This window comes from Sus scrofa, chromosome 15, assembly GCF_000003025.6.
Source record: "Sus scrofa isolate TJ Tabasco breed Duroc chromosome 15, Sscrofa11.1, whole genome shotgun sequence".
Taxonomy (NCBI): domain Eukaryota; kingdom Metazoa; phylum Chordata; class Mammalia; order Artiodactyla; family Suidae; genus Sus; species Sus scrofa.
Genome location: NC_010457.5, coordinates 16,188,142 through 16,208,646, shown reverse-complemented (window position 1 = coordinate 16,208,646; position 20,505 = coordinate 16,188,142). Strand labels below are relative to the sequence as shown.

The following is a 20,505-nucleotide window of genomic DNA, read 5'->3' as shown; positions in this document are numbered from 1 at the left end:
TGTAGCTCTGATTCGACCCCTAGCCTAGGAACTTCCATATGCCACAGGTGAGGCCCTAAAAAACAAAAAACAAACAAAAAACCCAAAACAAACAAAAAAAATTTACAAAAAAATAAAAACACAACTCATATGTGTAACTCCTCTGTTTAAATTTCTTCAGCAGTTTTCTACAATTCTTAGAAAAACATCTGCAATCCTGAAAATGACTTTCAAGGCCCTGGATGAGCTAACTTGCTCTCCTTTCAGCTTCATTTACACCATACATCATTTTGTATGTTTTAGTTACCCTGGACATTTTCCAGTTCTTCAAGGGTACTGGTCTCATTTGCTTCAGAGCTTTCATCTGCTGTTCTCTCTACCTGGAGTAATCTTGTCTTTCACCTGGCTGGATTTCCCTTCACATGTCATTTCCTCTAGAAGGCCTTTTCTCAACCTGCCATCCATGTTTGGTCACATGATTACATTTCTGATGAATTTCCCCTCTTGTATTCATCATCACTTACAGTTCAAGGTCTGTCTTCCTCTTTTAGACTATGCAGTCACAAAGACATGGCCTCCATCTGCTTGCCTCATCTCCTTATCAATGCCAGGTACAGGGCCTAGTTCATAGCAGGTAAGCAATACATAATTGATGAATAAGTGAAAGGCTATGAATGATTCTTCTCTCTCTCTCTTTTTTTTTTTTTTTTTTTTTTTTTTTTTTGTCTTTTTAGGGCCCCACCCATAGCATATGGAAGTTTCCAGGCTAGGAGTTGAATCAGAGCTGTAGCTGCTGGCCTACACCACAGCCACAGCAACATGGGATCCGAGCCATGTCTGGGACCTACATCACAGCTCAAGACAACATGGGATCCTTAACTCACTGAGTGAGCCCCAGGGATCAAATCCACACCCTCATGGATACTAGTCAGGTTTGTTACTGCTGAGCCACAGCAGGAACTCTCCTAATATTTAATTCTAACACTAGGAATAATTAATCGTTCCACTGCAAGGGTATATACATTAATCGAATTTTAAGGAATCCATTTAAAGTTGATGTTAAAGATCAACTCTAACTCTTCCTGAGCAACAGTGTCCTATATAAGCAGCAACTATCTGTAAGATTACTGTCTATAATCAGCATTATGTTTGTTTATAATAACACTATATGTGAGGCCTGGTTGGAAAAAAGTAAATAAAAATTGGAATGTTAGCTATTTTTAGGTTAAATATTTGTAGAAAATGGGTATTTTCGGATGTAGCCCCTCCTTAGCCCTGCAAAGATTGTCAAATGGTTGTACTGCTGGAGAAGAAATTTAAGTCATGTAGAATGTACAATATAAGAGCGTATGCAACTGTAAATAAACCATACATGCCTTTAGCCAATAGTTATTAGAGACCATATACTTTCATGAAAGTATTAAATATGGATCGGTTTTCATTTTAATGACAACCTACCAGAAAGTGCCATATCTTGATTATAATACATTATCACATATTGTCATAAACAAAATTCTTCTTTTGTAGTACAATGAAAAGTAGCTGGAAAATAAATCATTATCTATTCTCTGGCTTCAACTTACTGTAGAAAGCAACTGTGGCAACAGCATAGCTAAGTGTTATGAGGTTTGAAACGATCTCTAACCAATGACTAGGAAATTACTCAAGGTCTGCATCGAACCAATACCTCCCCTGTACCACACTCTGTATGGTATTACAAAAGGTTCTTTTCTTCAAGGTTGAGCTGATAAATTAAGATCAAAAGAAATCAAAGCCTTGTCGTGAATCCCCACAAAGCCCACTTAGTCCCTTACCCAGAGACACCCACGCTATCTCACAATGGTCACTAATAGTAATACAGAATTACATCGTCCCAAAGGCAGGGTTCCACTCAGGGCGGGGACGATTTCCTCCACTTTCAAGGTCTCAATAAAGCCAAGAATGGCATCTCTCGGCGAGAAGCACTACTTCTCCTCTTTATAGATTGTGAAGTGACTCACTACCGCCCCTTTAGCGGTGCGCGAGAAACCAGTTATATTTTCCACAGAGTTAAAGGGACCTAGCCTAAGAAGCCTACAATTCCCATCATGCCTTAGGAAGGCGCCGCCGACGCGCCTTAGCTACTAGTCATCCTTCCTACTACCTCCGTCCACTTCCGGGACTGCCGGGCCTGCGGCCTTGTAGGATAGCGCACCCACCGACTTGCCAACAAGACAAGTCACCGGGGTGCCTAGACGACGGCGACGTGTGGTGTCACGTGTCGCGGGGCGCTCCTCGTCTGCGCGCTTGCGCGCGTCCCAGAGGGCCTCTGACCGGCTTGCGCGCCTGTGCGGGGCCGGAGGCGGGGGGCGGACCAGCTGCGGCTGCGGAGGCCGCGGGGCCCGAGGACGGAGAGGGCGGGGTCAGCTCCGGGACCGCGGCGACAACACACCAAACGAGCGATAGGGCCCGAGGGCAACGATGCTGTGGTTTCAGGGCGCCATTCCGGCCGCCATCGCATCAGCCAAGAGGAGCGGCGCGGTCTTCGTGGTGTTCGTGGCAGGTGAAAGAGGCGAGGGCCCGAGATGTGGCCGGGTCATTCCCCACCCCGCCCCGGCCTACGTCCAACCCCAGAAGCCCCCTGCCTTTCGTCCTCGTGCTGAGGGGCCCGGCCTGTCGGTGCTGACTGGCTTCTCAGCGCCTCCCCCGTCCGTTTGGAGCTCACCGGGCTTTGCCCCCACCACCGGCTTCTCCCGGCCTTGTCCGGAGAGCGCGCCTAGCCCCGCCGTCACCTCTCTGTGCGGGGCGAGGGGAAGAGCGGAGCAGGCCCTCGCCCGCCCTGCCCCGCAGCTCCCCGCCGAGCCTTACTCCGGGCCGCCTGCGGAGTTGTTGCTCACAGACCCCCACCGCCCCCGTTGGAGATTTCTGTCTCCGAGGACCCGCTTCGGGAAACTTTAAAGCCGCTGTCATTAGTGTTGAGGTGCGGGGAGAGACAGGCCATTAGCCAGGCAGGCAGTTTGTAACTAGTTGTGGACTGCCAGGAAGAAAGCTGTGTCATAGGTAATCCACAAAGAGAAACCACCTGATGTCACGTTCCTGAGACGCAAACTTTTCAGGTCTCTATAGGTTTGACTTTTTAAACAATGTTATGGGGGGTGGGGTGGAGAATCTAATCTTTTTCTTATTTTAACCATTTGTTTAGAAGAAGTAGATACAGAGGCTTTGGCTATCTTTGTTGTCTTCCTAGTTTCATAGCTGCAGTTTCAGGTGTACTGACTCATTTATCCTAAGTTGCTCTGGGATTTATTACTGAAATCTTCTATTTTTCAGTAAACAGATGCTTCTGTGGTTTTGTTGATCCTCATTATGTAAACCAAGTCAGTGTTTGTGACTACCGTTAATTCGAGGTGTATTATTTCAACTATTTGTGTTTAATAGCAGTTTGGTCATTATTAACTCATGACTTGGGAAAATAGATAATAGCCCTATAGCTTTATGCACTACAGTGAAGACGAAGTTGCTGAAACGTGAGTTTCACTTAACATTAAAGTTGGAATTTCAGATTGTTTTAAATTCTGCTAAAATTTTAGTGCAGTGCTATTAATTAGAAGAACTTGGGTAGTTTAGATTCTCTTATGCTGTTTTTGTTTGTTTTTGGCGGCGCTTGTGGCATGTGAAAGTTCCAGGGCCAGGGGTCAAACCCCTGCCAGACCACAGTGTGACAATGCCAGATCCTTACCCTCTAGTCCACCAGGGAACTTACACTATTATCCTGTGTTAGTGTTGTATTTCACATAAATGTCATAAACGTATAAGGAATTAAGTGGATAAATAGGAAAAGGAAAATTAAATGATACTTAGTATGCTTTAAGAGAACAGTTACGTTTTGTGACATTTTATGTTGTGTTTTCCCATATAATCTCAATTGATCCTTGCAGTTGGTGGAACAAGATTATACCTATTTTATAGACAAGGAAATATATTCACAGTAAAGTGATATGTAAGAGGGTCAGAAAAAGAATTTATATCTTTTGACAGATTTTATTTTTTAGCAACTTCAAAAAAAGAGTATCTTTTTTGTTTCTGAAAGAAAAAACCGAACAGTTGTAGACTCTAGGTAGTTAATGAAATTAGTGTACAAATCAGGAAACCTAGGATTATAGTAGTCATATTTTTAAGTGAAAAACGCTTTTTTGGGGGGTCTATTTTGGGGCTGCACCCGAAGCATATGGAGGTTCCCAGGCTAGGGGTCAAATCTAAGCTACAGCTGCTGGCCTACACCATAGCCACAGCAACTGCAGATCCGAGCTGCATCTGCAAACTACCCCACAGCTCACAGCAACACCAGATCCTTAATGCACTGAGCAAGGCCAAGGATCAAACCTGTGTCCTCATGGATGCTTGTCAGATTAGTTTCCACTGAGGGAGATGGGAACTCTGAAAAACACATTTGATGGTGTCCAAATGTTCCTAGGAGGCACTTTTGGGTTAACCAGTTTTGTTTGTTTGTTTGTTTTTACTTTTTTTTAGGGCTGCACCGTGGCATATGGAAGTTCCCAGGCTAGGGGTCGAATTGGAACTGTAGCTGCTGGCCTACACCACAGCAGCGTCAGGTCTGATCCGCACCTTCGACCTACACCACAGCTCACGGCAATGCCGGATCCTTAACCCACTGACCAAGGCCAGGGATTGAACCTGCATCCTCATGGATGCTAGTCAGATTTGTTTCCCCTGAGCCATGGGAACTCCAGGTTAACCAGTTAATTTGAAAGAAGAAATAGTAGATTTAATTAGTGGAAATTTGGACACCCATTTGTAAATAGTAGTCCTAATTATTACAATAGAAATATAGTTATAGGTCTTTGGGGTTTTGTGTGTGTGTGTGTGTGTATATATATATACATATATATATGAGTTAATAATGACTAATTCCCAATTGCTTTAATGACTGTTGAACATTTGCAGAAAGACCCTTGGCAATCTGTCAAAGGAGTCTCTTCCTTGACCCATTCAAAATATTGTTAGTTTTTCTAGAGTTTTAGGATGTAATCTCCAAAACCAGGTAGAGTTAGTGTCACTTCAGGAATATGTAGACAGTGGAGTCATGAAACTGCTACACTTATTGGTGACTTAGACCTTTGTTCATGACTTTGAAGATTACAGTGAAAACTCATGATTTTCTTAGATATCACACCTTAACAATAATATTCCAACTCTGGAAAATTAAAAAGATATCTTTATAGTTGGAAGGAGTGGTCTTAAGTGTATACTTTATATAACCATTCAAGCGGGAAACATTTTTAGGTAGTTTTTATTTAGTGAAATTTTCATGGATAAAGTGTAAGAATTTTGATGTTAAGAGACTGCAGTGATTAGTGCCAGTCAAGTTAACAAAGATTTTTTACAGTGTTATAGTTTTGTAAATTGAAAGAAATAAAACTGAAAACGATTTTTTTTTTTTTTTTAATCTTATGGCCACACCTGCAGCATATAGAAGTTCCTGGGCCAAGGATCGAATCTGAGCCAAAGTTTCTGCTTATGCTGCAGCTATGGCATCGCCAGATCCTTTAACCCACCATGTGTGGCTGGGGATCAAATCCTGCACCTCTGCACTGACCCGAGCCACTACAGTCAGATTCCTTTTTTTTTTCTTTTTTCTTTTGTTGTTGTTTTAGGGCCACACCCAAGGCATGTGGAGGTTCCCAGGCTAGAGGTCAAATCAGAGCTGTAGCTGCTGGCCTGCAGTCAGATTCTTAACCCACTGCACCATGGGGAGAACTCCAAAAAAGATTTTGATTCTGTTCTTAGGAAGGTAGAATAATCTGACAAGAATCTTGAAGCAAAGGTGTCACTTCACTGACTTGTTGCGAGTTGGCTAAAATTTCCTTGACCAACACCATTTAATGCCTTTTTTTCATTAAAAGAGACCACAAAAGGAGTTCCCGTCATGGCTCAGAGGAAACGAATCCACGAGGCGTAGGTTCAATCCCTGGCCTTGCCCAGTGGGTTAAGAATCTGGCATTGCCGTGAGCTGTGATATAGGTCACAGATGTGGCCTGGATCCCGAGTTGCTGTGGCTGTGGTGTAGGCCGGCAGCTGTAGGTCCAATTTGACCCTTAGCCTGGGAACTTCCATATGCCATGGGTACAGCCCTTAAAAAAGAGAGAGAGAGACCAGAAAACCTTTAGTTTTTGACTAGCTGAGTTTTCCTAGATTGAAATTCCTGGTTGAATGGTCTGCAGCTTTTTGCTTTAGAGTTTGTACTATTTAACTGGCTTTCACTATATATATATATATATTTTTTTTGTCTAGGACCTCACTTGAGGCATATGGAGGTTCCCAGGCTAGCAGTCTAATCAGAGCTGTAGCTGCTGGCCTACACCACAGCCACAGCAACTCGGGGTCTGAGCTACATCTGTGACCTACACCACAGCTCATGGTAATACTGGATCTTTAACCCACTGAGGGAGGCCAGGGATCGAACCTGCAACCTTGTGGTTCCTAGTTCATTCATTAACCACTGAGCCATTCATTAACCACTGAGCCATGGTGGGAACTCCAACTAGCTTTCACTTTGGATACTAACTGATACCACCAAGATGGTAAATTTTTCTCCTAAAATCATAGGCCCACCTAACTCCGCATCATAGTTCATAATTTCATTAGAAATAAGGAACTGGGGGTTCCCTTCTGGCACAAGAATAAGGATTTGATGTCACTGCAGTGGCCTGGGTTGCTGTCATAGAGTGGGTTGGAGCCTTGGCCCAGGAACTTATACATGCCGTGGGCATAGCCCCCCCCCTTCCAAAGCAAGAAACTAAAGACACTGTTGTTGGCAATTTTTTTTTTTTAAGGGCTATACTCAAGGCATATGGAGGTTCCCAGGCTAGGGGTCCAGTCAGAGCTGTAACTGCCGGCCTACGCCACAGCCACAACAACTCAGGGTCCGAGCCGCATCCGCGACCTACACCACAGCTCACAGCAATGCCAGATTCCTAACCCACTGAACGAGGCCAGGGATCAGACCTGTGTCTTCATGGATATTAGTCAGATTCGTTTCCACTGGGCCACAATGGGAACTCTCTTTTTGGAATTTTTAGATTTTTAGTTACACTGAGGGTATATCCTTTGTTTTATTATAGCCCAATGCCTAGCACAGTGTAAATGTGGAACAAAGTAGTAAATGTAGGAAAGAATGAATAAAAAGAATCATGCCTTAGAGTTCCCCTTGTGGCACAGTGGGTTAAGGACCTGGCATTGTCACTGCAGCAGCTTGGGTGTGGTGTTCTATCCCTGTGGTGTGGGTTCTATCCCTGGCCCAGGAACTTTCACATGCTGTGGGTGCTGCCCAAGAGAGAAAAAAAAGAATCACTCCTCACAGGCTTCTCTACGAAATGGTTGTAGTATGAATGTTCCTCAGTAGCTATTCTCAAGGTTGATAATCGTGTCATTTACTTGGAATTTTTCATCTCTCCTCACCCCATAGTGTCTGAAGATGTGCTTAAGGTGATCTCACTGCAGATAGTAGATTCCTGTCTGCTGCTTCAACATCTAGGAGTTTGCTAATGGGCATTCTTTTAATGTTGGTCTGGGATGCATTCTAGTCCCTGTTTACTTTTCCATGCCCAGTTTTCTCAAGCCCCTTATTACTGATATTCCTGGGTTTCACTTCACAACCAGTCAATCAATCAATCAATAAAATGCTTTGAGCTGTGGAGCATTAGTCAAATATTGTAGGTATGCCATGGTACTATCCCAGAAATTTAGCTATTCATTCCACAAAATACTTATTGAGAGCCTGCTATATGCCAGATACTTACTGTATGTCAGGTTCTATTGTAGCCGTTTGAGTTATATCAGCAAATAAAAAGGAAAACAATTCTTGTCCTCATGGTGCATGCATGGATTTTAGTGGAGGGAGACATACAACAAACGCTGAACATAATAAGTGTTACAGAAAAAAAGGCAGGAAATGAGGGAGCTTTGGGAATATCTGAAAAGTATAATTTTAAAGTAGTGCTTAGGGAAGGCTTTATTGAGAAGATAACATTTGAACAAAGACTTAAGGGAGATGGGAGTTAACCATGTAGGTATCTGTGAGGAGGAATATTCCTGGCAGAGGAATCGACTAGTAGAAAAACCTTAAAGCAAGAGTGTCTTTCATATTTGAGGAATAGGAAGGAAAGGGACATCAAGAAAGTAAAAGGAAATGAGCTCAGAGAGGCAACTGAATGCCTGAGGCCATGAGTAGGTTTTTGGCTTTGAATTTGAGGGAAATAGAGAGCTATAGTAGGATTTTGATCAGAGTTGATACCTGACTTTATTTTAATTTTACTTATTTATTGTCTTTTTAGTGCCGCACCCACAGCACATGGAGGTTCCCAGGCTAGGGTTTGAATTGAGGCTACAGCTGCCGGCCTACACCATAGCCACAGTAACGCCAGATCTGAGCTGCGTCTGCGACCTACACCACAGCTCATGGCAATGCTGGATCCTTAACCCACTGAGCGAGGCCAGGGATCCAGCCTGCGACCTCATGGTTCTTAGTTGGATTCGTTTCCACTGTGCCATGATGGGAACTCCAATATAATCTGACTTTTTAAAGAAAGATGCTGTGTTAAGAAAAATTCAGCGGGGAGACCAATTAGGAGGCTGTTGTAATCACTTATGTGAGAGTATGATAGCTTAGATCAGGGTGGCAGCAGTGAGGGTGGTAAGACATAGTTACACTCTGGATATATTTTGGAGATAGCATCAACTGAAGGCAAGAATAACTGAAATTTTTGGCCTCAGAACTGAAAGGATGGTGTTGCTATTAACAGATAACTGAGATAGGGAACCTAAGTGTGGATTAAATTGGGAAAGGGAGTCACCCATGGGAAGAGTAGGTATTAGAAGGATTTTTTTTTTTTTTTTTTTTTTTTTTTTTTTGCTGTGCCCAAGGCACGTGGAAGTTCCCTGGCCAGGGCTTGCACCTGCGTCACAGCAGTGACCCAGACCGCCACATTGACAACACCAGATCCTTGACCCACTGCACCAAAAGAAATTCCAGAAAGTTCTTTTTGTAAAGCAGAGAATGTGAACTGGAAACTTTTCAGTCATAAATTGGCAAAGGTTGCTCACCTTTGAGGAAGCACTTAGCTCTGCTAACCTAAGAAATACTTATTTTGCAGTGACTTAGGTAGGTTTTCTTTTGCCCACAGTAAGTGACCATGTCAAAATTTAGGTATTATAAATCTGAAATGGAACTAATCTCTTGATGGGGATAACTTAAAACATTTTGTCACTGAGGGAGTTCCCATTGTGGCTCAGTTGTGAACGAATCCGACTAGGAACCACGAGGTCGCGGGTTTGATCCCTGGCCTTGCTCAGTGGGTTAAGGATCCAGTGTTGCTGTGAACTGTGGTGTAGGTCACAGACGTGGCTCTGATCTGGCATTGCTGTGGCTCTGGCATAGGTCGGCAGAACAGCTCCGATTAGACCCCTAGCCTGGGAATCTCCATGTGCCGCGAGTGCGGCCCTAAAAAGACAAAAAAAAAAAAAAAAAAATTGTCACTGAGGTATGTTACATTGTGTAAAGTGAAATGTATTTGGTGAACAGCTAGGTGAATTTTTACAGGTGAATACACCCGTGTAACTGTCATCCAGATAAGACATAAACATTTCCAAGATCCCAGAGGGGCCTTTGTCTTCTTTTCCAATCAGTAACACCTCCACCAAGGTGGAGGTGAATTCTGTCACCATAGTTTTGCATCAGCATAACATTTATAATCAGCATACGTATAAAAAAAGGCAGGTCCAAAACAGCAAAATGGAGTTGTACCTGCTTCTGTCTATCTTGGAGGAATTCTGGAGAATAAATGTGTGTGTGGAGGACATTGAACTCAACAGAAAAATGTTATGTAAAGGAAAAGTATTGTACCTATATGAGGTGAATTCTGTCACCATAGTTTTGCATCAGCATAACATTTATAATCAGCATATGTATAAAAAAAGGCAGGTCCAAAACAGCAAATGGAGTTGTACCTGCTTCTGTCTATCTTGGAGGAATTCTGGAGAATAAATGTGTGTGTGGAGGACATTGAACTCAACAGAAAAATGTTATGTAAAGGAAAAGTATTGTACCTATATCTTCTAAAATCATGTACAAAAGCCAAAATAGTAACTTTTCTGCCCATGGCTTCTAATTATTGTGATGATGTTTGCATCATAATTTGGATGTCTTCTTTTTTTTTTTGTTTTTTGTTTGTTTTTTCTAGGGCCGCGCCTGCAGCATATGGAGGTTTCCAGGCTAGGGGTCTAATTGGAGCTGTAGCCACCCCCTACACCACAGCCACAGCAACGTGGGATCCGAGCCGCATCTGTGACCTACACCACAGCTCATAGCAATGGTGGATCCTGAACCCACTGAGCGAGGCCAGGGATCAAACCCACAATGTCATAGTTCTTAATCAGATTTGTTAACCACTGAGCCACGACGGGAACTCCTGGATGTCTTCTTTTAGAAAATGTATTGTACAATCTAAATAGTACTGTTTTGTTTTTCATTTTTATTAATGTTAGCCATGCATATAAGTCACACTTTCCATTTATGGAAAAATTCAGTTTTCAAATTTGGTATAAAATAGTATTTGTGGGATATATTTTATTTGAAGTTCCAAATTTCCAGGGAAAAGAATCATTAGATACTGGTTCTATGTTTTAAGAATGCTTAATGTTTTACAGGTGATGATGAGCAGTCTACACAGATGGCTGCAAGTTGGGAAGATGACAAGGTGACAGAAGCATCTTCAAACAATTTTGTTGCTATTAAAATCGATACCAAAAGGTTTGCTTATGTTTTAATCTTTGAATTTAAATTTTTTTTTTTTTTTTTTGTCTTTTTGCCTTTTCAAGGACTGCTTCCCGCGGCATATAGAGGTTCCCAGGCTAGGGGTCCAATTGGAGCTGTAGCCACTGGCCTACGCCAGAGCCACAGTGACGCAGGATCTGAGCCGCATCTGCAACCTACACCACAGCTCACTGCGACACTGGATCCTTAACCCACTGAGCAAGGCCAGGGATCAAACCCACAACCTCATGGTTCCTAGTCAGATTCGTTAACCGTTGCACCATGATGGGAACTCCAGAATTTTTTAAATGTTTTAACCATTGTCTTTGGTCGAGACTTATGGTAATACTCTTAAACTGTAAGAATGTTGATTTTGGAGTTCCTTGTAGCTCAGCAGGTTAAGGATCTGGCATTTGTTGCTGTGGTGCAGGTTAGATCCCTAGCCTGGGAACTTCTGAGTGTTGCAGGTGTGGTCAGAAAAAAAAGTTTACTTTTGTCTAAGGCTTGTTGGAGACTTCGATTCTGGTTGCCATTTTCCAAATTCATCATTATATCTTGCTGAAAAACTTAAAAATTCTTGGTCTACCAAGCAGCTGTGTGACATGCACCAGTAATGCAAAGAACTGTGATCCTCAGATTCTAAAACCTTTTGGAAGTAGCTGCAAACTATATATTGAATATCTGGGAGGTTGATCACTGTCTTGGATCCTTTTTTTTTTTTTTTTTTTTTTTTGTCTGTTTTTGCCATTTCTTGGGCTGCTCCCGCAGCATATGGAGGTTCCCAGGCTAGGGGTTGAATCGGAGCTGTAGCTGCTGGCCTACGCCACAGCCACAGCAACGCGGGATCCGAGCCGCGTCTGTAACCTACACCACAGCTCACGGCAACACTGGATCCTTAACCCACTGAGCAAGGCCAGGGATCGTACCCGCAACCTCTTGGTTCCTAGTCGGATTCGTTAACCACTGCACCATGACAGGAACTCCCTGGATCCTATTTTTGAAAACGGAAACATTTAATTCATAAGAATAAGGACATTTCTTTTTTTATTTTCTTTTTAGAACCACACCTGGAGCATATGGAAGTCCCACACTATGGGTCAAATCAGAACTGCAGCTGCCAGCCTATAGCACAGCCACAGCAACTCCAGATTCGAGCTGAATTGGTGACCTACACTGCAGCTTACAGCAACACCAGGTCCTTAATCCACTCAGCGAGGCCAGGAATTGAACCCACATCCTCATGGATTCTAGTCAGGTTCTTAACCCACTGAGCCACAGCGGGAACTCCCAAGAAAAAGGACATTTATAGGTCCACCCTAGTACCTGATAACTACAAGTCTGTTTTTTATTTTAAAAATTAAAAAAATTTTTTAGCCACACCTGCGGCATGCAGAAGTTCCTGGGCCAAGGATCCAACCCATGCCATTGTAGCTACCCAAGCTACAGTAGTGGCAGTGCTGAGCCTTATCTCACTGATCCTTAATCCAGCAGCTACCCAAGCCACTGCAGTGACAAGGCTGGATCCTTAACCTGCTGTGCCACAGGAGAACTCCCTCATGTAGCATTTTTATTATTATTATTTTTTTCCTTTTTAGGGCTACGCCTGTGACATATGGAAGTTCCCAGGCTAGGGACAGAATTAGAGCTGTAGCTCCTGGCCTATACCACAGCCACAGCACCATGGGATCTGAGCTGAATCTGCATCCTATACCACAGCTTACGACAGCAGTGGATCCTTAACCCACTGAGCGAGGCCAGGGATCGAACCCACATCCTCATGGATACTAGTCAGGTTTGTTTCTGCTGAGCCACAGCAGGAACTCCTAGCATTTTAAAAAACTAATTTTTGTTAGTAAACGCAGGGATACTACTTATGTATGTATGGTGATGGATGAGGTTTGTTTTATTGTGGACTGACTGTTAATAGAATCTAGTATGTCTTTTAATTATGAAAACTAATTTTTATTTATTTTATTTTATTTTTTTATTTTTTGGTCTTTTTGCTATTTCTTTGGGCCGCTCCTGTGGCATATGGAGGTTCCCAGGCTAGGGGTCGAATCGGAGCTGTAGCCACTGGCCTATGCCAGAGCCACAGCAACGCGGGATCCGAGCCGCGTCTGCAACCTACACCACAGCTCACGGCAACGCCGGATCCCCAACCCACTGAGCAAGGGCAGGGACCGAACTCGCAACCTCATGATTCCTAGTCGGATTCGTTAACCACTGAGCCACGACGGGAACTGCTAATTTTTATTTTTATATAATAATAATAACAGGAGTTCCCATTGTGGTGCAGCAGAAATGAATCTGACTAGTATTCATGAGGATACGCGTTCGATCCCTGGCCTCATTCAGTGGGTTGGGGATCGGGCATTGCCGTGAGCTGTGGTGTAGGTTGCCGATGCGGCTTAGATACTGCATTGCTGTGGCTGTGGCGTAGGGCTGGCAGCTGTAGCTCTGATTCAACCCCTAGCCTGGGAACTTCATATGTTACGGATTCAGCCCTAAAAAAAAATAAAATCTAGCTAATGTTCTAGGAACATGTTAGTTTCTATTTATTTGTGGAGATAGCCTGCATTGAAAATAGATTGGGGGGTTCTTGTTGGAGCTTAGCAGGTTAACAACCTGACATAGTGTCCGTGAAGATTGAGTTATCTCACTGGCCTTTCTCAGTGGGTCAAGAATCTGGCGTTGTCATAAGCCATGGGATAGATTACAGATGTGTCTCCAGTTTGACCGCCAGCCTGTAAACTTCCATATGCTGCAGGAGTGGTAGTAAAAAAGAAAAAAAAAGTGAAAAAAAAATAGATTGGTAGGAAATGTGTCAAAAGTTTACAATGATTATTTCTGAGATTAATTCTTGGTAATTTTTTAATTATATTTTCAGATTTTTTTTGATAATCATGCTTTATAGTCAGGAAAAAATGAAACAAATTTCTAGTTCTTGGAAGCATTAATTTGATTCTTGGAATTACTCATCTACATCGATCCATGTCTCTTATTTGTATTATAATATAAAGTTTCTTTCCCATCCCTTTCCCTAACTACACAGATCCTGGAGGCTACCAAATCTTCTCTGAAGGCCACTAAATCAAGAAAATATGTTTGTATTTTTTTCATCCCCTTTTTTTACAAAAATGGTAGCAGTTTGACGTACTTTTTTCCTTTTTTTTTTTTTTTGCTTTTTAGGGCCACACCCATGGCATATGGAGGTTCCCAGGCTAGGGATCTAATTGGAATTACAGCTGCTGGCCTACACCACTGCCACAGCAATGCAGGATCTGAGCCATGTCTGTGACCTACACCACAGCTTATAGCAGTGCCGGATCCTTAACCTGTTGAGCGAGGCCAGGGATCAAACCTGCGCAACTTCATTGTTGTTAGATTTGTTTCCACTGCACGACAACAGGAACTCCGACTCTTTTCCTTTTTATGATTATATAATCTTTGTTGTTTCAAAGTATTGTATTATTACTTGCATGGGTAAGTCACAGGTATTAATATTTTTTGTTACAAGTTAAGGTATTATATTCAGATATACTTGCTGCTGAGGAAGAAACAGCATATGCTAACTTGATTTTTAGGTGTCAGGATCCAGCCACCAGTTTGTGGGTTATAACAGCAAGTGCCTCCTTTTTTTTTGTTTTGTTTTTTTTTAGGGCCACACCCCTGGCTTATGGAGGTTCCCAGGCTAGGGGTCCCAATGGAACTGTAGCCACCGACCTATACCACAGACGCAGCAACGTGGGATCTGAGCTGCATCTGTGACCTACACCACAGCTCACGGCAATGCTGAATCCTTAACCCACTGAGTGAGGCCAGGGATTGAACCTGTGTCCTCTTGGATGCTAGTCAGGTTCGTTAACCTCTGAGCCACAACAGGAACTCCTAGCAAGTGCCTCTTTAATCTGAAAATTATAAAACAACCCAAAAAGCTCTGTGAAATAAGGATTACATTTTTCTTCCTTCAGCTGATGCCTATGAAGGGAACTAGTAGTTTCAGAAAAATACTTGGAATTGGTAAAGTTTTATAAAAACAGCTCATTATTTGGGAAACACTTGCATTCATGTAGTGATTGATTTTCTGTTTGATTTTGTTTTACAGTGAAGCCTGCCTACAATTTTCACAAATCTGTATCCTTTCTATAAAGAATCGGTTTTATGTATATTTTGCTTGAGGATTTACTTTTCTTCTGATTAATTCATGACAATTAGAACTTACTCATTTTTATTTAGTAGCTCATGCATTCTTGTTTATGGAAACTTTATGTTGCTAAATATCTTTTGAGACAATACCTTGTGGCACATGGGATCATTTTTTTTGTTTGTTTTATTTTTATTTTTTTGTCTTTTGTCTTTTTAGGGCTGCACCCGCACATATGGAGGTTCCCAGGCTAGGGGTCTAATTGGAGCTATTGCCACTGGCCTTCGCCGGAGCCATAGCAACGCCAGATCTGAGCCTCGTCTGTGATCTACACTACAGCTCATGGCAACGCCGGACCCTTAACCCACTGAGCGAGGCCAGAGATCGAACCTGCAACCTCATGGTTCCTAGTCTGGATTTGTTTCCACTGCGCCATGAGGGGAACTCCTGTTTGTTTTAAATTGTGAATAGCTGCAAAGCAATTCATATTGGAGCAGTGTTGTTGGAATGTTAGAAGTAGCTCACAAGAGATATGATAGATGTAAAACTTATGGTAGAGGAGAATGTAGTGGGTGTTTTCCACTTGATATATAGTACAGATAAATCAATTAAATAGCGCATGCACTGGGGGCATAATGATATGGTAGTTGAAATTATTTTATGAAGATGTTATCTAATTATAATGTGAAATTCACAAAGATGATTTCTTTTGCTTTGTTACCACGAATTGACTTAATTGAACTGTACAGATCCTGTAGTATGTGTTCCATCCAGTTTCTTTATTGGAGACAGTGGAATTCCCTTGGAGGTAATAGCAGGAAGTGTTTCTGCAGATGAACTTGTTAGCAGAATCCACAAAGTCCAGCAGGTGAGAAGGAACAGAATTCTTTGTATAAACATTGGAAAATGGTTTATCAGGAATTTAATTTTGGAGTATTTTTGGAACAACCCTGAATATTTAGAAACGAGGTATGCTATTAAACCTAAAAGGTAGTAAGTACTCTCTTTCTGGACTGGTTTTGAAAATAGCATTATGAGGTTAGAGGTGCCTGTAGCATAGTACAGGAATAACTTCCTGTTCTCCTTTCCCTTTTTTTCCCTCGCCCAACCACTAAAGGCACATTATTATTACTCTGTTGCCAAAGAGAGTTGCTGTCTCATTAAGGTCTCTAACAGTATATTATTTGCTGTGTTTTAAAGACCTTACTCAACTTCTCACTTGCATCCGCTTTGGGCAAATAGCTAATATAGCATGTAACTTTTTCCTTGATTTCTAATTTTAAGGAAAATCAACAATGTACTCTAACAACTTTTTATGCTGCTGTGACCCTGCAGTTGAATTCCATAATGTGATTGTCATATTTACGATTATACGTTTTAGTTTGATCTACTTGGAAAATTTAGTATTTCCCCCTCCTGTGGAGTACAAATTGACTTAATCATATTTTACTCTCATATGCCTTTGGTAAATTTAGATTCTTCTCTGTAATTAAATTCTGATTTTTTTTCTTTCCAGATGCACACATTAAAAGGTGAAACATCAGTGGCAAATGGTAGCCAGTCAGAAAGTTCAGTCTCTACCCCATCCAACTCATCTGAACATAACAACACTTCTGAAAATTGTCAGTCTGGAAATGTAGAGCTTCGCAAGACACCACCCACTTCTCCTGATAAAAAGTCAGATTCTGCAGCAGGTAATTTTCAGTGTATCCTTTCTCCTCCATTTCATTTTAAAGGCTGGAAATTAATATCCTTAAAATAAAAGTATTGTATTTTTCCCTTTCACATTCATTTAACTTAAAATTTAAGTGTTGTTTTAGATATGTATGTTTGTCATTTAGTGGCAGAAGAGGGTAAAGTCACTATGTCCTTCAAACCCAAATAAGTAATAGTCCAGAACAGCTGATAGTAGTAATTTCTGCTACTGTGCTATGTGGTTCAGGGTCTGTCATTAAGACACTCATCAGTTTTATATATCTCAGCCAGAGGATTTTGAAAGATCCAAATGAATTGACTTGTTTGGAATTGTTTTTAAACCTATAAAATACACATTTAGGACAGTTGTATTTGCATTTTAAAAATTAGAATTAAAAGATAGTTGTAAAATAAAGCCTGTAGCAGTCGGAGATAAGATTGCGGAGAGGTTGAAGAAAAGGCAGGAGAGAAATTTTACACTGTATATTAGGGATCCTGCACAATCAGAGTTGTTTTATGTAATATAGCTTTGTATTAGGTAGGGTAAGTTAAGTCAAGAAGTTAGAATAGAGAGTTCTCGTTGTGTCTCAGTGGTCAGTGAACCCGAATAGTATCCATGAGGATGGCTTCTACATGGCTGTGGCTGTGGGTGTGGCCACAGCAGCTACAGCTCCAATTAGACCCCTAGCTGGGAACCTCCACATGCCTTGGGTGTGGCCCTAAAAAGACAAAAGACAAAAAAAAAGAAGTTAGAGTATTAGTATCCTAAAAGATGATCCTGCTCCAGCATCCTGGATAGATAATCAAGCCTCTATTTGAATACATTTAATGACAGGAAAGTCATTATCTTGATGGGAAGCCTGTTCTCCTTTTGAAGACCTAGTTTTTAGAAAAGTCTACTTTGTATTGAACTGAAATTTGATGCTCTTTAATTTCCCATTAACTTTAGTGCTTTAGCATTGTTTATAGAGTTGCACACAACACACTGGATTCTGTTATATTCCTGCAAAATGTTGATGTTATTGTTTTAGTAGACAATTAACTTGGCTAGACTCAAACTGTTAGACTCTGTCTTATCTGAGGTGAGTAGCCACTCTAATCTCAGTTCTTTGTAGATTTTTTTTTAGCTTCTTTATGGGTTTTTTTTTTTTTTTTTTTTTTTTTTTTGCTTTTTAGGTCCACACCTATGGCATATGGAAATTCCCAGGCTAGGGGGTCGAATCAAAGCTGCAGCTGCCAGCCTACACCACAGCTCATGGCAATGCCAGATCCTTAACCCACTGAACGAGGCCAGGGATTTAACATTTGTCCTCTTGGATGCTAGTTGGGTTTGATACTGCTGAGCCATGATGGGAACTCTTTTTTTTCCCTTTTTTTGGATGCCCCGTAGCATATGGAATTCCCTGGCCAAGGATCAGACCCAAGCTGCAGTTGTGACCTACACTGCAGCTGCAGCAACACCTGATCCTTTAGCCCACTGTGCCAGGCCCAGTATTAAACTTGCATTCATATGCTACAGAGATGCCCCTGATCCCATTCTGCCACATTGGGAACTCCTGGAAAATTTCAAACATATACAGAAGTAGAGAAAATAGTATAAGAAATCCCTTGAGGGAGGAGACAAGATGGTGGAAGAGTAGGGGGACATGCTTGCCCTCTCCCACAAACACAACAAAAAAAACACATCTACAGGATAAATGACTCGCACAGAACGGCAACCAATTGCTGGCAGAAGAACCTAAACTACAATAACAGCAAGAAGTTCGTGACATTACTAGGTAAAACAAGAAAAAAGAGAGTGAGAGAAGGTGAATCCGAGCTGAACGGGCACTCCCGAAAGGGAACTGCGGAGGAGAAAGGGATCCTGAACCCTGGAAAGTCACCTACTCGGGGGGAAGATCAAATGAATCAGAGGAATCTCCAGATGCAGAGAAGAGTGTAGCAGTAAGTTGGAGTTCTGAGAAGCAGATCGAGAACCGAATGGACCATCTGAACTACGGGCACAGTCACCAAAAATTGAGACGCCTGGGTGGGGGCTGGGCACCGAGACCTCAGCTCCGGAGGTTAGTCCCCGGGAAAGGGCTGGGGGGTGGGTTGGAGCGGAGACTGCTTGGGAGGTCTAGAAATTGGTGTTTCAAGTTTGAGGGGGCAGAGACTGCCTGGGAGACTAGAAAACAAAGCTGTCGCAGAGGAAGGGAGCAATACTCTAGGGGCGGGACAGTGGAAAGCCACATCAGAGGGAACCTGGGAGAAGAGCCTGGTCTGCGCCCATGCTGGGGAGGGGAGAAAAGAAGGGGTGGGTCCCCATAGAATACTCCCCACACCACAGCAAGCTTACTGGCCCACTAGCTAGCAGAAAGCTGTGCTTCCCAATGCATCCCCTCCCCTCACCCCTGCTACCTGCTACCCACTCGCCGGACCTGGGGCTGCCTGCCATCCGGGAGGGCTGGCCTCAACAATTGCCTGAAGCCTACCACCACAGGGGCTGTCCCTGCACAGGCCTGCTTGCCCTTTGGAGGGGCTACACCCCCCACAGAGCAGCACCAAACACCACCAGCCCCCGAGAAAAGGCCTGCAGCCCAGAAAAGCTAGAACAAGCCTAGCCAGGCCATGAAAAGATCTGCCTAATTCTCGGACAGTCTTTTTGAGTCAGCCTGCCCTGGGGAAGAACCTCTTGGGTTGGCAGTGGCCCAGCTAGCCACCCAAGCCCTCAGGGGGGTGCCAGGCTCTCACGGATCAGCTGCACAGGACTGCCAGCTCCAGGCAGGACCCCCTGCAGCCGAGAAAAGCTACAACAAGCCTGGCTGGGCCGTGAAAAGATCTGCCTAATTCTCGGACAGTCTTTCTGAGTTGGGCTGCCCTGGGGAAGAGCCTCTTGGGTTTTCAGCGGCCCAGCTAGCCGCTCCAGCCCTGGGGGTGGGGGGAAGCCGCACTCTTGTGGAACAACTGCAAAGGACTGCCAGCTCTCTGCAGGACCCCCCACCCCCCCTGCAGCCTGGAAAAGTTACAACAAGCTTGGCCAGACTCTGAAAAGATCTGCCTACATTCTCAGGCCGTCCTTCTGAGTTGGGCTGCCCTAGGGAAGAGCCTCCTGGGTTCTCAGTGACCCAGATAGCTGCTCCAGCCCCCAGGGGGTGCTGCACTCCTGAGGAATAGCTGCCCAACACCGCCAACCCCCTGCAAGAACCCCACAGCCTAAAAACACCAGCGCAAGCTCTGCATGACCAAGTGAAATCTGCTACCATCGTGGTGTGGACCTCCCAGTCCTGTCTGCCTTCAGGAAGCCCTCCTTTGCTTCAAAGAGACCCTGTTAGCCCCATCAACACTCCAGAAGAGCCATGCTGCCTCAAAAAAGACTGACCAACAACGCCAGCCCTCAGGAAACATTCCATGGCAGTGACAAGGCAAACACTGCCTGGTCACAGAGAGTACAACTCCCTCAGGAAAAAGAAAACAACAAGCAAGATGAAGAAGCTGAGAAACCACCCCCAGTCAAACCAACAGGAGAACTCACCTAAAACAGTCAACAATGAAACAGATCTCTGCAGTCTGACAGACCTGTAGTTCAAAAGAGAAATAGTGAAAATACTGAAGGAATTAAGAGAAGATATGAACAGTAATGCAGATACCTTCAGAAAGGAACTAGAAAATATAAGGAGGAGCCAAGAAAAACTAGAACATTGATTTGCAGAGATACAAACTGAACTAAGGGCAGTAAAAACCAGAATGAATAATGCAGAAGAATGAATCAGTGATATGGAAGATAGAATAATGGAAATCACCCAATCAGGTCAGCCTTCAGAAAACCAAATCAAAAAACAGGAAAGCAATATAGGAGACCAGTGGGATAATATAAAGTGGGCCAATCTACGCATAA

General features: G+C 43.1%; 1 protein-coding gene across 2 annotated transcripts in view; it reads left to right on the top strand.

Annotated features, from left to right (window-relative positions):
• UBXN4 (UBX domain protein 4) overlaps positions 2,136-20,505 on the top strand; it is a 44,397-nt gene continuing 26,027 nt past the window's right edge. Inside the window, exons 1-5 of one of the 2 annotated variants that reach the window (XM_005654160.3) lie at positions 2,136-2,521; positions 10,684-10,786; positions 14,895-14,923; positions 15,683-15,801; positions 16,450-16,627. In XM_005654160.3, the coding sequence (XP_005654217.2) occupies positions 2,440-2,521; positions 10,684-10,786; positions 14,895-14,923; positions 15,683-15,801; positions 16,450-16,627 (511 nt within the window). In that variant the 5' untranslated portion in view covers positions 2,136-2,439. Of the gene's footprint in view, positions 3,075-10,683; positions 10,787-14,894; positions 14,924-15,682; positions 15,802-16,449; positions 16,628-20,505 lie in introns of both variants that reach the window. The other variant, XM_021074795.1, reaches the window with a different exon arrangement.